Raw genomic sequence first — 16954 nt, forward strand, 5'->3', positions numbered from 1 at the left:
GGTTCAGTAGTATAACTGGGGGCTCAGGATGCAATTTGCCTCTCAGCGCTCCCCCTAGGACAGTACAGTTCCTCATCACCCCTTATTCCAGGCTGTGCCTAACACGCACAATCAAGTCCACAGTGACCAAGCATAATTTAGTAATATACTTTTAAAAATTTCAGTTCTTCCATACACAATTACTTACTGTGGTAGAATCAGTCTGTAAAAGCCCCTGGATATGTTTCAGAAAGAGTATTAATTGTTTACTATTGAAAAGTGGTGAATCAATGACTTCATACTTTTGATTACATTGACTAGCAAACTAAGAGGCTAGCTAGCTATTAGCTATGTCGGATAGATGGATGGATGAATGCAGTGTATTTCTAAGAAAGCCCTAATGAAAATCAGTTATTTTGCCTTTTTTGGTAGCTTGCTGGCAGGAGCTTCTAAATAAATAAAGGCAGATTGGTACTTGTAAGTTGCATTATCTGTCTGTGTATGCATTTCCACTGCATCTCTCTGCATAATACAGTGACTAGGTGGTAATAAAATTAAGAAAGAGGCTCTGAGGTCAAACTCTGTGCCTCTTAGCTTGGTGCATTCAGTGTAAAATCAAATATTAGCCACATTTGTTCCAGGATCTGTACTGGTTTCTGCTGATGCAGAAGATGCCATTCTCTGGCAGTGGAGGAGCATTAGGGGTTCACAAACTCACCTTTTGCTATGCACCCACAAGTACCCAGCACAGACCCCAAAACAGACATCACTGGCCATGGATGGGAGGTCAGGAGATGAGGTAACTCAGCACATTGCTAGTGCAGCCTCTGCAGGACTTGTATGGAGCCACCAACAATGATCAAAGCTGCCTACCGCTAGCAGAGACAGCAACCCAGGACACACGTTGATGCTGCTGCCACCAGCCCTCCTTTCAGCAAATCTTCCTTGAGGCACAGTGGACCTGAACAATGCAGCGAGGTGTAGTTTCCATCTGCTTGTGCTAGCCAGGGTGATTCTGACTCACTGTACTTAGAAGCTGAATCAGGCTTAGATTTAACATTTCATATTATTGGGCCACGCAAACCCTGTCACAATTTGCCATTAATGTCACTTTCTATCACTTTCAACCAAACCACATCTAGAACTAAAAATTTAAATTTAGAAAGATGGTTTAAAATATAAATAACATTTATTTGGTTGGTTAAATGTATGCATAGAGGAGTGAAGTTCATGGAGATCTCAGTCAGTGGGACTGGGTCAGACCATCTGTTAATAATAGTGACATCGGTAAATAAAGTACAAGGGCCAAGATGTTACTAAAGAGTGGTTCCAGAATACCAAAAGTGACACACAGAAATTAATAATGGGGCTCAGCAGTCTTAACTTAATGGCTATAGAAAATTAATTTAGGCTTTCTGTTTACACTTTGAAATCCAACTGGGAATGAATCTGTTAAAGGAGACACCCCAAGGAAATATTTCTTGCAAGTGCATCTCATGTGTCTATATCTGGTTTTCATGTGTGTGAATGGAAGAATTTTTGAAATATTAAAAAGGAAAGGAGTACTTGTGGCACCTTAGAGGCTAACAAATTTATTTGAGCATAAGCTTTTGTGAGCTACAGCTCACTTCATCGGATGCATGATCTCTACCACCCTAAAGTTTCTTCTTTCTTTGTAGTGTTAACACATTTCATATATTTATAGACTGCTATCAAGATTCCCCCTTAATCATCTCTTAGCCAAGCTAAACATATATGCCTTTTAAAATATTTCTTTATAAATCAATCCCATTAGCCTCAAAATTATTTTTGTTTCTTTAATCTGATTTTTTTCCACATTATCCACATCTTTGTGCTCTGAAAAGGTTTATCATCCACAGTCACACCACTGCCCTGAAGTAAAGATTATCATTTCCATGCTTCATGTAATGCCTCTGCATATGCAACTCAGAATTGCAATGGTGTGTTTTGCTGCCATTTCCCCATGCAAACCCCCATCTATTTCGCTGTCCACTCTGACACCTAAGCCTCTTTAAGCATTACTTCTTTCCAATTTCTACTTCCTATTGGATAGCTCTGTTTCAGGTTATTTTCCCCCATATGTATGTATGGGAATTCTAGGGTGCAATCCAGACCAGTGAGGGGCTGTGTCACCCCTGCCCTGCAACCTTGGATGCCTGATAGTGCTTTGCTGTTGTAGCTTCCAACTTGGGTTGCTCACAAACAACCTGCTAGCATGCAGGTCACATCATGAGTGTTTGTGCATAGCTACAGCCCTGGTCCAGCAGTTCTGACACCACCAGCCTATCAGCAAACACCAGACACGCTCTGGCTTTCACAGGCCTTGGCTTTCACATGAGGGGTGACCCCCGACACACTCCCAGTCCTGGATTTCCCACCAAAATCTGTGTTCTGCACTGTCCAGCCCTCCCCTGGACAGTCCAGATGTATTAGATCCACTGCCCCTCTAAGAGGTCAATATACAACAATTTGCCACTTTAAATGGAATTACCCACACAGTTCACAGCACTGCATTAGTTTTGTTCAAAGAATAAAACAAGTTTATTTAACTACAAAGAGGGAGATTTTAAGTGAGCACAACAAGTAATGAGGCATTAAAGTCAGAAATGGTTACAAGAAAAATAAAGATAGAATACTTTCTAAATGTAACAAATTAGACTTGGTTCAAGATGAAGTCCTTTACCACATGTTTCCAGTAACATTAGGGACCAAATTCTCAGGACAGGATCTGCTCTCAAAGTCCGATAGCTATTTCTTTTGTCTTTTTAGGTGAAAAGAGAGAAATGGATAGGACTAGAGAACTTGGGGTGTTTTTGCCCCTTACTTTTATAGTTCAGTCACCCTTTGAAGTCTATTTTCCTGAGAGTGACCCCTAGATAAAGTTCTTTCCAGCCCAGAGCAAGGAGATATGGCAGCATGTGGGGAGAGGAGTTATGCTGCTTTACTAAGATGCAGGTCATCTTTGCCTTCTTTCTTCCCCCTGTCACTGCCTGAGGACTCTGTTTACAGCTTATATGCAAACAAACATCCCTTTAAGACAGGTCTGCCTGACCCGTTCTACCGAACTGGGGCTATCTGAGTTTGTGAGAGCATTCCATTCATAATGGGCAAATGGAAGAAAACACAAAGCTGTTAGTGGGCAGAGCTTCCAGAGAGTGGGAGAGGATCTACTGAAAGAGATGCTGAAGGAATAGTCAGAGAAGCAGCAAGAGAATCAGGGGAGGACAGTAACAAACCTAAGGAAAGACTATATTAATAAGGAGGGAGTAACTGATAGTGACAAAGGCATTAGAAAGGTCAAGGAGGATGAAGAAGGAAAACTAGGCTCTGAGATGTAGTCAAAAAAGGGTAAAAAATGAGCTTGGTGGAGACAGAAGATAAGCATTTGAACAAAGATAAAAGGGAAAGGGACAGTAGTTGAAAAGGGAGCTATTCCCATGTTTCTAATCTCTCTGGCTCCCTTTGGCAATTTGGTGTTGTCTGTGAATTTCATTAACATGCTGTTGATCCCCTCTTCCAGATCATCAGTGAAGTTGTCAAATAAAATCAGATAATATCAATCCCTGCAGTTTCCCACAAGGCTCTTCCCCCCACTGAATAAATTGTCATATGTCATGAGTGCTGAATTTCCACCAGTCAGTTTTCAATCCATGTGACAGAGAGAGGTTTTGTGAGATGCTTTACTGAAATATAAACATAATATATCTACCGCATTCTGATCATCCACCAATTTGTTTGATATATACACACAATCAAATTTGTTTAGCAAGATTTGATCTTTATATATTCGTGCTGTTTATCGCCCATTGCTATATTATCTTCTAGATGTTTCTTTTATTATTGGTTTCACTACAGTATTATATTGGGGACTGACGTTGGATTTATCAGATGGTAATTAATAGCATCCCTCTTTTTGAAGATTATTATAACATTCACTTTTTTCAGTCTTCTTGTATCCTTCCTGATTCTCCAGGACTATTCCAAAATAATTTTTAGTGGTTCAATACAGTTTTTAAGCAATTGTGTTAGTATTTGAGGACGTAAATCATTTAGACTAGCTGATTTGTATATATTCAGATTTTCTAACTTTTCCCTTAGCCATTCTTTACCAATAATTAATTACATTTTTAACATGGACTGGTTTATTCCCTAGTTGATTGAATTTATTTTCTTTATTTCTCTTTTAAAGACATATTTTTAAAAGGAGATTTAAAATTCATCACTAAATATTAAAAAAACAATTTTTCTATATAGGGCCTGATCTCGCACCATTGAAGTTAATGGGAGTGGTGTCATTGACTTCACTGAGAGCAGGAGTGAGCCCAGGAGGAAGAAATAAGGGAGACTTCAGGAGGGATTTTTATTAACAAAGGGCCTGCTGTCACACTTCTATTAACAAAGGGTTTCCTCACAAAGTAGTGCTTGCCACACTGGGCTCAATACAAACATTTTAGTCTGCTGAGTGATACAGAGTATCCTTCTATGGGAATTCATTTTAAGGGCTAAAAGAGATTATTCTGTCCCCTAATACTATCTGTCTTCCCAAGATAACCCAGTTGCATTGCACTTAAAACTCACAGGACATATCTGAAAATAAGGTATTATTTTAAAGTACTGCAAAATTAAATCAATACTAATATTTAGTATATGAACCAATGTTACTACTAATAGTAATATATTATCTGGACAGTTTTGTATAGATGGTATGAAAATACTTAAAATACAGTAAGCCTATTTAGAACAAAATGACACTGAATATTCTAAACCTCCTTCTGAATGTGAACCCATTATTAAAGCAGTTTGGAAACTTGGCTCTACCATCCTGGACTCCCGTGTGGTGTAACAAATTATGTCAATTTTCAGAGAGATGGATAGTGCCAGGAGGAGTCATAACAAAAAATTTAAAGTGAACATTGATTTTCAAACACAATTCATAGATACAACAATATTGATGTATAACAAAAAAGGACTCTCTCACCATGGGAATTTTAAGAAAGCTGCATTGAGCAAGATGGAAAATTCCTGTAACAAACCTTCATGGTTTCTGTTGGGTACTTTTTAATATAAGACAACAGTGCCATCTGCAGTAGATTTTTATACTGGAATTAACTTGTCAGGACAAGAACATGTTGTTCTTTGTTCTTCTTTTAAATTAACATTTGCATTTGTCTGCGGTTTTTATTTTTTTTAAATAGTTCACCTTTTAGATGAAGACCAGTAGTTCTCATGTGGACTATAAATTATTGTTTCATGAATGTTTAGGTGAAAGTCCATTCTTTGCACACAGTTGTCATTTGTGTTTTGTAAAGTGCTACATATATCCCTAGTACTACTGTAGATAAATAGTTAATAATAATATCCAAGAGATGCCCCTGAGCTACCAAACGTTAATCTGCATTACAACTCCCTCAACATTCAGAGGTGTTTGGATTCAGGGTTCAGCCCAAGATCTATTTAAGATAGGTGGATGCTAGTACCAGATTTTGAGTCTGAATCCAGGTTGCAGGTGAAAACCAACATCTTGCCCAAAATTTTAAATTCCATTGATTAATTTTTGCTGTTTTTTCTTTTCTTTCTTAAAATTCCTTAGAGCTGATGTTTGGCAGTATTTTTTTTTTTTTTTTTTTGTGATGAGGACTGGGGGAAAATAGAAAATACTATCTCAGCCATAATAATAGGTTGGTTCTTATACATGCTATATTGGGAAATGTCTGTATTGTACCGGAGATATTGCTATATATTACGTAAACAAAACTACATTAAAAGAAGGTTATTTAGATTGCAAAGTCAAGTAGTTGAAAGTTAGGAAATACCAAATTTTTGATTGTCTGTGCAACCTTTAATTCTGCTCCCAATGTGTCCATCTTGTGCACTGAATGAGGCTGAGATCCTGTGGAAAAAACAGTTGGTGATCATGTAATTATAGACTGGATTATAATTCATAGCATGAGGACGACAATTTTTGAAAGTCAGCCCTTTGAAATCAAAAACCCTAGTTGCAGATTTATTTTTGTTAATTCTTCCATTCAGTTTGAACTGAATTAGCTCATGATCACTTGAACCAAGATTGTCCCCTACAACCATTTCTTCTATGAGGTCCTCACTACTCACCAAAACCAAATCTAAAATGGCATTCCCTCTAGTCGGTTCAGCAGCTACTTCATGAAGGAATCCATCAGCTATCGCATCTAGGAAAATCTGAGCCCTATTATTATTACTAGCACTCGTCCTCCAGTCTATATCTGGGAAGTTAAAGTCTCCTATGATCATGCAGTTTCCATTAGTATTTACTTCTTTAAAAACATTAAAGAGGGCTCTATCCATATCCAAATTAGATCCCGGCAGTCTATAGCACACCCCAAGCACTATCCCAGGGGAGGCTCTAGTAGTTTTCTTCCCCAGTGTAATTTTTACCCAGACGGACTCTGTCTTATCCATTCCATCGCTTCTTATTTCTTTACATTCTACCTCATCATTGATATACAATGCTACTCCACCACCTTTACCTTTATTTCTGTCTTTCCTAAACAGCACATACCCTTCAATACCTGTAGTCCAGTCATGACTGCTATTCCACCAGGTCTCTGTTATACCTATAATTTCTGGTTTCACTTCCTGCACCAGTAGCTCTAGTTCCTCCATTTTGTTACCTAGGCTCTTCGCATTGGTGTAAAAACATCTTAATTTTTGCTGTTTGGCGTCGCTCACATTCTGTACCCTATTAGGCACAGTCATTCTACAGCCAGTATAACCTATTAGACTGGAATCCACACTGCCCTTCCTCCTTATATACATTCTCCTGCCCACGGCTGTATCCTTTCTTACTTCGTTTTCTTCCCTCTCAATGCTAAAATTTGGCGGATAGATTACCTGGACATCTCCCAACCATCTCCCCCAAATTCCTAGTTTAAAGCTCTCTTAATCAGTTGTTCCAGCCTCTATCCTAGAAGTCTATTTCCTTCCCTACTCAGATGAAGTCCATCCCAAGAGAACTGTTCTCTGTCCATGAATGCCTCCCAGTGGCCATACATCCCAAAGCCCTCCTTATAGCACCACTGCCTAAGCCATCTGTTGATAGTCATAATCTTGTCACACCTTTGTTGCCCTTCTCTAGGAACAGGCAGAATCCCACTAAAGATCACCTGAACCTCGATTTCCTTAAGTGTCTTTCCCAGCCTAGCATAGTCTCCCTTAATACTTTCCAGCGAGAATCTAGCTGTATCATTTGTTCCCACATGAAGGATAATTAGGGGATTCTTTCCTGCTCCCTTTAGGATCCTTTTCAACCTCAGGTCTACATCCTGTATCTTAGCACCTGGAAGACAGCACACCCTTCTATTCTCTGGATCAGCTCTGGTTACAGGCCTGTCTATTCCTCTCAGTAAAGAGTCCCCGATCACATAGTCCTGCCTTCTCTTGGTGACGGTGCTATTCTCCAGTCTATCCCCTGTTCCCTCTAGCTGCAAGTTCTTTCCATTCCTATTCTCCCTTGTAATCCTCTTCAACCCATCCTGTATCCTCCTGGAGCTCATATTTGGTGTAGTCTCCATTGACTCTTACCCTTTTCCTATAGGACTAGCCACTCTTCTCTTCTTCCTTGCTTCAGTGACTACCACCTTCAGTGACAGCCACCTTCAGTGACTACCTGCTGAGCCCCTTCTTCATTTTCCAACTCTGCAAACCTGTTCTTGAGCTCTATTTCTCCTTCACTAGGCCGTCTTTTCCTCTGTCTGGTTTTTTTAGTCACATGCTTCCACTGACCACTTTCCTCACCCAGTCTCCCCTCAGAATTCCTCAGTCCTGCTTCCATATGCAAGTCTGAGCTTTTCCCTTCAGATACCTCATGTCTTTGCTCCATAATCTGCTCGAACCCCTTTCTAAACTCAACCAGACTTTCCACCTGCATCTCCAAACCTCGGATCTTTTCCTCTATCAGATGGCATTTCATGCAGACAAAACTCTTACCATGTACCTCCTCCAGGATCATGTACATACCACAGCTTCCACATCCAGTCATCTTCATTGTGTCTTCCACTACATGAGTCACTCCCACTGCTGCCTCTGTATCTGTCATAGCCTTCCCACCTAAATCCTGTTAATCTGGGAAACACAAACCACACCAAAACCCCACCACCCACAGCAAAAACAAACCCCAAACAAGTACCACAATACAAACTCCCACTGAAACTCCCCTGTTTACAGCTCTGTTTGCTAGCTCCTGTGCCATACAGCTGTGTGTTTGTCTCTGTCTGAGGGATTGGAGCAAATGTGGTTGTATCTTAGATTGACAGAGCCAGAAGGGTACCCGAAGTTTCTTTGACACCATAGCTGACCAGATTCTCTGGCCAGGACCCTTCGCAGAGCTCAAAGTGCTCAGTTCCTTTGCCTCCTCATGGATTCCTTGCCCAAATGGATTTTTCTCTCTCCTTATCTTTCCAAAGTTCATTGACTCTGCTTCAAGAGGAAGGAAGTCTTCCCAGGCAGTCTCCATCCCCCATCAAGATTAAGTGGTCAGCTTTCTCCACTTGCTGTCCTGATGGCTTTGTTTAGGTTGCATGTTATTGTGCTTTGCTTAGTCTTTGGTCACACCTTCCTTAGTTTACATCAGAGACATAGTCCATCAGGTGAAACCACATTCCTTTGTCTGAAACAGGTGGCTTAGGCACTGCTTACCAAATATATTTTAAGAACATACTTCCAGCACATATTGATAAAGTCCTTTCTGGATTTACTGTACATACATCACACAAGAATATTAATGATAAGTGAGTTATTAATTTTCCAATTATAGATTACTTGTCATCTTTTGGGTATTTATCATGACAACAGTATGTCAACTGGCATTGGGGTGCTCTTAGGGTCACAGATTTGTGTGTGTGTGTGTTTAAGATAAAGGTAAAAAAATTGTATATGCAGCTGTAGCAGCCTCCACCCCTTATCATGAATCATCAGCATGGTCTCCTGAACCTGCAACACTGCAGCATAGTCTGCTACTATTTGAGCTGCCAGACTAACATAAACTGACTGTAGGAGAAGGCAGTTTTCCCAGAGTGGGAGGGAAGTGGATTGCTGGGTCCAGGCGCTGGGCTGAAGTCTGGTTAGGGGGAAGCCCTGCCTGGCCTGTCTCTCTCTCTCTCTCTTTCTTCTGCCCTTGGAGTTGGGGATCCTCCTGACTTGTTTGTTGCCCCAGAGGAGGGATTGTCCACTGAGGCCATGAGGTGAGTCTGTGGGAGGGGAATGTGGGGAGCCTAGTCCATATATCTCTCCCAACCTAGGAGGTGGGGAAATTTCCTGCCTGACATGGTGTTCTTTGGGATAAATGGGCCACTGGGGCCATGCACTGGGTTTAGAGATTTACAGTGGGTAGAGAACCAAGCCCAGCTGTCTTCCCACTCCTCTCTGACAGCTGCTCTGTGGCAGTTCTCTGATGCCCCAGTCTGCTATGGTGGTAGCATGAGCTCAGCCTTGGAATGTTCATTGATTTTTGACAAGCTTCCAGAAATTTCCTGAGGAACACAAGTGAGAGAAAGGAAATGGCAATTTTAATACTTTCATTCTCAGCCAAATTTGAATAGGATTTCATGGGACAAAGAAAAGGCACTGCCATAGCCCAGAGGGGTTACACCTCCCAGATTTAACAGGCCTGCTGCAGACAACGGGCATGTGAAAGCTGTTCAAAGACAAGGTCACAAGAAACCTTTATATTCTGCCTAAAGATATGGGGGAGTCTCCATCACTGGAAATCTTTTAATCAGGACTGGATGTCTTTCCAAAAGAGATGCTCTAACTCAACCAGAGCTAATGGGCTTGTTGCAGGAATCACTTAGTGAAATTCTATGGCCTGTGAAACAGGAGGTCAGACTGGATGATCTAATGGACCTTTCTAGCCTTGGCATTTATGAAATGGAAATTGTTATGCAATGTAAATATCGTACTTTCTACCAGATTCCTCTATTCTCTTTTAATTAGTGGCTGTCAGTTATCAGTATCTGTTGCATCCAAGCTGCAGGGTTATAAAATGACCATGTTATGTCATTTAGTTTCCTATGATTGCCACAGGATCAGTGAGCTGGAGCCCACTTGTGTCCTTGTTGCTTTCCTCCATCGTGTCTCCCTCTTTTTTCCTATCCCATTAGGTTCCAGTTCAGCAAGGCACTTAAGCACCTGTTTAATTTTAACCATGTAAGTAGTAAGACTGGTGACTTGCTTAAAATTAGGCAGGTATTTAAGCACCTTACTGACTCAGGGTCTTAAGGGACCAGTTGTTGTACCCAGTGCAAGACCAGAACTACAACTCAGCCAGGTTCTGAGCCATTCCTGCAGCCTTTGGATCACTCTGGAGCACAACATAACAGAATCCCAGCCACACCCTGTTTAACCTTTACACCAAGAGTTTGGGGGGCAGGAATTGATGTAGACCTGCTTATGCCAGCCCTGTGCCACCCAGGGATTCCTTCTCACAGGGTGTTAGTTGGACCAGATTTACAGCTTCTTTCCACCCCTGGAACAATGCAAAGGGACTGTAAGCTGAGCCAAGAATCTGGCTCATAGTGTTCAGTGTTCATTTTTAGTAAGGTAGAGGTGCTTATTTAAAAACATGAGAAATTCATGTATTAGGTTCTACAAAGCATCCCCAGTAGCGATCTCTCGGCTGCCCGTCACGGACGTCAACAAACTAAAATTCAGAACCCTTCAAGGTCTTTAAAGAAGTCAGCAAAAACTTGCAGCATCCAAAAATGCAGAAGACTGTATCAAGCATCATTTAGCTAATGGCACTGCCTGTCTCTAATGTATTCAGATAAATACAAACTTTGTATATATAAATATTTTATCTTTAAACGTTAATAATTCACAGAATAGTGCACATGCCCCAGCTTGATTTATTGTGGTAATATGCTATGGTAATAGGATATTAAATATAAAGTCATTAATGTAATGATATTGTAACTTCAAGTTATATCATCAATATTTATTTCATACTAGCATTTCCTCTAGAGTTTTTATTATTTTCAATATTTACAGTGATTGCTTTAATTTTTGCTTTCATTTGTTAATATGTGCTTCCGCGATTTTGAGTCAATTTAAGCTTAGCACTTCAGTGCCATCATATATTATTTAAATCTAGTATGAGAAGACATTTTTCTACATAATAAAAATAATATTTCAGACTGTATGCATTTCTCTGTTGTTTACTTATCTTTTTATAGTCCCATATAACCCAAAGAAGGAGACTGCTCCAGTCTTTCCACTGGCTTCAGTGGGCTTTGGATCTGACCCCATGGCAGGATGGCTTGCACTCAGTTGAAGGGGTGTAGGAGCACAGTTATGGCACTGCATTTGGCACTAAGGGCTTGTTTACATGTGGGATAATGCGCACACTATAAAGGGTGTGATTTCCAAAGTGCACTAAAGTGTTGAGCATTACTTAGTCGGTGTAGACCCTGCTGGTGCACACTGAAGATTCCCTAGTACACTTTACAGCTTTGTTTGAAACAGTACTGTGTAAAGCACACTGGGGAACCTTTAGTGAGCACCAGCAGGGTCTACACTGACCAATTGATGAGCAACATGTTAGTGCTCTTTAGGAATCACACCCCTGTAGTGTGCATACGCTACTGTGTAGAAAATCCCTAAGAAAGGGGGCTTTGTAACAAAAAGATTTCAAGAAATATTGATTGACAGGCTATAAAATAGTTACATTTTTCTTTACACTCTACCAATCCCCATTTCCCAAATAGGATTAACTATCTACCTTTTGTAATCAAATCTACATGTTCACATAATCTTTCTGTATATTTCAAGGCATATGAATTGGTGATAAGATTCAGATTTCAAACTCAAAATTTTTTAGTTCTCTGAGACAGTTTGAGATCTAGCTCATTGTTCAGTTCAACACATAAATTGTGTGTGCTATTTTGAGTTTCTGTATTTTTCCTTTTTAAAAACAAGAATGTTAAATGCAAAAACATCTGCTAATGCACACATAGCTAAGGGAAGATACCTCAGGAAGTTCAGTTCTGATTTTCTCAGCATCATTTACTCTGACACACTGCCACATACACAATATTATGGTGCATACAGTAATACAAAATATGTTGGGATTGTCATCAGAGCCATAACTTTGAATTTCCTGATTTTAGTGTATATGAAATTCTTTAAAATGTTTCTTAATCATTGCAATATTTTGCTTTCCCTCTCTTCTGTATTTCCCATTTCACTCTCCATGCTTGTGGGCAATAAGAGGTGTAGCTTTACCCCACCCCACTTTACCCCACCCCACCGCTGCTGCATCAGGTGATATATGCTGCACCAAGTATTGGGCTCGCATAGGTGACATTCGTCTTGGAATGTGGTGGGGAACCAAGAGGAAGATTGTGGTTTTCTGAGTCATAGTTTGATTTCTGGGCTGCTCCTGGGTCAGTGAAACAATGCGCAGCCCTGCACACAGGGTTCATGGCAACACCACAGTTGAGCCCTAAGTAAGGTACTATTTAAGACAAATAAGGATATCAGAATCTGGCCCTTTCTAAGCCAAGTATTAAAGTTTTTCTTGCCCTAAGTTTATTTTTCTCCTTTTTCTGCCATACAATGCTAATTCAGTGCTTAATATCACAAAATCATTAACTGGTTTCTCTCTTTCTTTCTGTATTGTTGAATGGCTTTTCTGTTCCATCCCGGATATAATGTGGGGACATTTGTTCGCTGTTTGGCAATGGTGTTAAATAATTCATACAATCCTCACAACAATGTATGGATAGCACATGGTGACAAACATGATGAATACATTCCGGCAGTAAACCAGTATGGTTATAGCAATTTTGAAGGGGCAAAATCTGCAAGCACTCCTAAAACAACTAGAAAAACAAAAGATAAAGCAACTGAGAAGGCAGAAAAAGAAAAGTCCAGTAAAGATAAAACAGCGTCTAGACCAGAATCTCAGGTAAGAATAAATCCAGGAAGCCTGTAGATAAAGTATATGTGCAACCGCAACATTTCCTAGATGTTCTTTGGCATAAAATTATATTAACTTTCCCTCACTTGGTGGTTCCATATTTACAAATAAATTGTGTCCTCATACAGAGTATAAAAGTGCTTACAGGCAGCTAAACCAGAATAACCAGGAATACATATATTTCTCTCTACCATGCTTTGTCTCCTTCCTAAATATGTAGAAATGTTAGACGATATATGTAAAATATGTTTATCTTGTATTATATGATTGATGTACTTGTTTGACTGGTCACAACAATATCATTTCGGAGACAAGCTACACCCAGCCCCTTTTGGAGATCCAGCCTCACTTATATGAAAGATATGTTGATCTCATGACTTGCACTTCAGGGGAATTCCTGGCCCTAGTACACAGCCTAAGCAGCTATGCAGTACTTGGGATTTCCACAGGGGCCCAAGAATGAAGAAAGGAGTCTTTCCACCACATCCAGCTTCAGGTCTGAAGTAGCTTTGGTGTTGGTTACAACCCTCCTATCAGGCAGCAAGACTGGCATGGCTGGTGGAGCCACTTAGTGGTAGATTTGCTGGCATTGCCCTGCCCACCAACTCCCCTCTTCTGAGGTAGCACAATGTAAGGGTTCTGTGGCATGCAAGCAGTGTTCGTCCCCTGCGGAGGCTGCTCGCATCCTGCCTGCTCATGTGGTCCTCCCTTGGCCAAGGGTGGGTAGGCAGGATTTGTTCCTTTTGCAAAAGAGCAAAACACCAGTATATCAATTATCTGGTGCAAGGCTGCTGTCAGACTTTCAGATCTACAGTATACTGTTATTTTAAGAGACCCATGATGCGGAGCTGAGAAGAGTATTTGACCATTATAGTGCATCTCTTTTATTTTGAAAATTCGATGTTTTGCTCACAAAATGGACAATGTTCTGATAACTGAAACACTACTGTAAAATCCCCTCGTGAACGCAAACACTTAGGGAGAAAACGTGATTTGTGTCAAAGATTGATCAGTTTGTAGAAAGCTTCAGATCTTTCAAAACTTTTTTAAATTGCTCCAAGTGCTAATTTCTTTTGTTTCTAAAAACTTTCATAATTTCTTAAAATTAAAAAATATGTATAATTAAAAGATTTTAAATGACCATAAGATATGTGCAAACTGACAAAAGCCAGCTTACACCCATGGAATTGACTTCATTGGAGCTACTTCCAATATACACAGGTATAAGTAAGAGCAGAATCAGGCCCAGTAAATTCCAGATCAACAGTGAGCCAAGTCATTAAAATGGAGTGAGGGGCAAAAGTAAAGATAAACCATTTTTAGCATACAATCTTTACTAAATGGTCTAATTAACCTTTATAGATTGCAGATAGACTAATTCCCAAGGAGGGAAACGAATGATAATTCATCCTTTAGTGGTATCATTTTAATTGTAATCATCCTTCTACGGGAAACCCATAGGAGGGAGTTAAAGTGAAGGATGTCTCCATGAGGTTTTCATGCAGAATTTCTCCCTAATTGTTCTGAGAGGCCTCTTCATATACCTACAGCTTCATGTGGGGGAGGTGGGGGAAATCCATGCTAACTATGGGATGCATCTTTAGCATTGTCCCCTGGTCCTTGGCGGTACAGCTTCAATGAAGCCACACTGTCAGGGCTTCTGCAACTGCAGGTGTTGTCCTCAGAAAATCTATAGAACCTCCAACTGTGTTAGATGTCTACCATCAGCTCCGCTGGGAATGGGAAAAGACATGTCCACCTCCTCCCTGCATGTATCTTGACTGTTCAGCGAGCCCTTCGTAGGATGTAGGCAAAAGGTGACAAGCTGCTACAGAGGTGGCTGAGACTCTTTCTATTCAAAAGGAGCTCTGCACCTGAACTGATCAGGCACAATTGGCTTCTTAGTCAGAAAATTACCATCCTTTTCCAAAATGATTATCTCATTGGTAAGCTAGTGTCAGTGAAAGACATTTATTTTTAACATTGATATACTTGAAATGGAATAAGAGAACTTTCATGATGATTTAATTCCAGCCATCTGGTGTGCAGTCACTCCCTACTGAGTGTGAGCATACCTGTGAACATCAGAGGATGGCATGAATAAAAAAGAGGCTTCCTTTGGCAATCACGCTCTACCAAGCAGTGAATATTAAAAGTGTGCAGGACTCTCAAAAAAGTGGGAAATTATCAAAGAGCAGAAAAAAATGACTAGATCCTAAAAAGAAATAATGACTGTAGACTAACCAATAAGTTTAGTTCACTGGCTTTGCTCCATTCCACCTTCAGCAATCTGATCCGAACAAACCTTACTGGATCTTGCGTCTCGTCATTGAACAGAGTGAGGCAGAGGTGCTGGAACTGAAGAAAGACACAGAGAGAGCAGATGAGATCAAAGCCATGAAACAAGCATGGGAGTCTGCAGAACCAGGAAGAGCTGTCAAGGTAATCGGAGCTCATCCTATTACAGTTACATTGTGTAAAAAGTCCCAAGGGTGGTTTGTGTCAGAACAGTACCAATTAGGAGCTCTGCATTCACTCCCCAGAAAGAGGGACAGTGTTGCGCAGTTTAAAGAGTGAGAAGTACCCATGGGAGTCAATTAACGGCCTTCCCCTGGGGACAGACCTGTAAGGAAATGCTTACAAGGAAAGTAATATCCATTACTTGGGTCCTACTCCTGCAATCAGACTCACACAGCCCAATCCTTGCACCTGTGAGCATCTGATTGCAGAAACATGGCCCAATTTCATAGAGATAGATTTTGAAAAGCTTACTGAGGAAAAACATTGAAGTCAGGGGTAGTTCCTGCCTGAGGAAAGACTTTGGGATTTGGCCCAGAGTAAAGAGTGTTTTTTATTTATTAGTTTATTACTACTTTTTACTGTTGCTAAATCTAAATGAAATGCAAAAGCAATTTTTAGAGAATTTTTTTAATTTTCCAAAAAACAGATCATAGTATTAAGAATACAGTCCAAACTTCTACAGAATCTCTCATTGACTGTTAGTGAGTAGCACTTTAAATTCTGGTTTTTGTCAGTGTTCTGTTCTTTATGGTTAACAACAGGTTGTTTTTACTGTGTAAGTGCTAACAGTTAAACAGTATCAAATGATTACAACAGTAATTGCTTAATCTAAGGGGGAAAAGATATTTGTTTAAATATTTATTTGTATTGCTGATTTCTTATGTCAGTTCACACGCTGACACAACATATGTTATATGATGCCATAACAGGAGGAAAGGCAATGTGTAAAACAGGCTTTGTTTCTCCAGATATATTTGCAGGTAACCCAGCACTAGATCTGTGTAAAAATCTCAGTTTTTGCTTCCTGCCTCAGGAAGAGTTATAGACAACAGCCTAATGATGCATTGTTTATAGATGCTCCAGACAGCATTAGTATCATAAATGTGGCATATACTGTATATATTCAGTATGCAAAGACTTGTAGTGATAAAAAAGTCAGCCACTTGAGTTTTAAGCTGTTATTAAAATTTTATTGCATACTCTTGGTTTTAGTGAACCACAATCATGAGGACTTATTTAGGGACTCCTGCCCATTCACTTAAGGTGCACTTGACATTAATAGCAGTGTCACTTTATTTCCCATGAGTATGGCATGTTAAAACTAAATAACAGATGTTTTTAAAACATATATTGAAAAACTGAATGTCAGATATTGATTGACAAATTGTTATTGCTTCAGAGAAGATTTAAGCAGTGCCCCTCTAGAGTATATTTGTGACACAAGTCACTCTCCCATATTTATCCTTTTTTCAGTGGCTCACTAATCAGCCATGAGGGATGACTTTCTTACTTATCAAAACAAAACTACTCACCAATAATCATAAATCATATATCAACCCTTATTAAGGGTTTACTAGAGCTAAAAATTCCTTTAAAAAGATTTCTTGCATTATTTGTTAGTTTCCTTTTTTAAAAAGATTCTTTGACATTTAAAATAGTTTGCAGTACTTCTATTTTTTAATTATCCAGACTAAATCATTT

At 39.8% G+C, this 16954-nt stretch overlaps 1 protein-coding gene across 3 annotated transcripts in view; it reads left to right on the top strand.

The window, feature by feature from the left end:
* The window catches only part of ADGB (androglobin), a 224461-nt gene that overhangs the window by 194026 nt on the left and 13481 nt on the right, over window positions 1-16954 (top strand). For all 3 annotated transcript variants that reach the window (XM_073337563.2, XM_073337564.2, XM_073337565.2), the window contains 2 exons: window positions 12759-12940; window positions 15239-15394. In XM_073337563.2, the coding sequence (XP_073193664.2) occupies window positions 12759-12940; window positions 15239-15394 (338 nt within the window). The remainder of the gene's footprint in view (window positions 1-12758; window positions 12941-15238; window positions 15395-16954) is intronic.

This window comes from Lepidochelys kempii, chromosome 3 (genome assembly GCF_965140285.1).
Source record: "Lepidochelys kempii isolate rLepKem1 chromosome 3, rLepKem1.hap1, whole genome shotgun sequence".
In the NCBI taxonomy this organism is placed as follows: Eukaryota; Metazoa; Chordata; order Testudines; family Cheloniidae; genus Lepidochelys; species Lepidochelys kempii.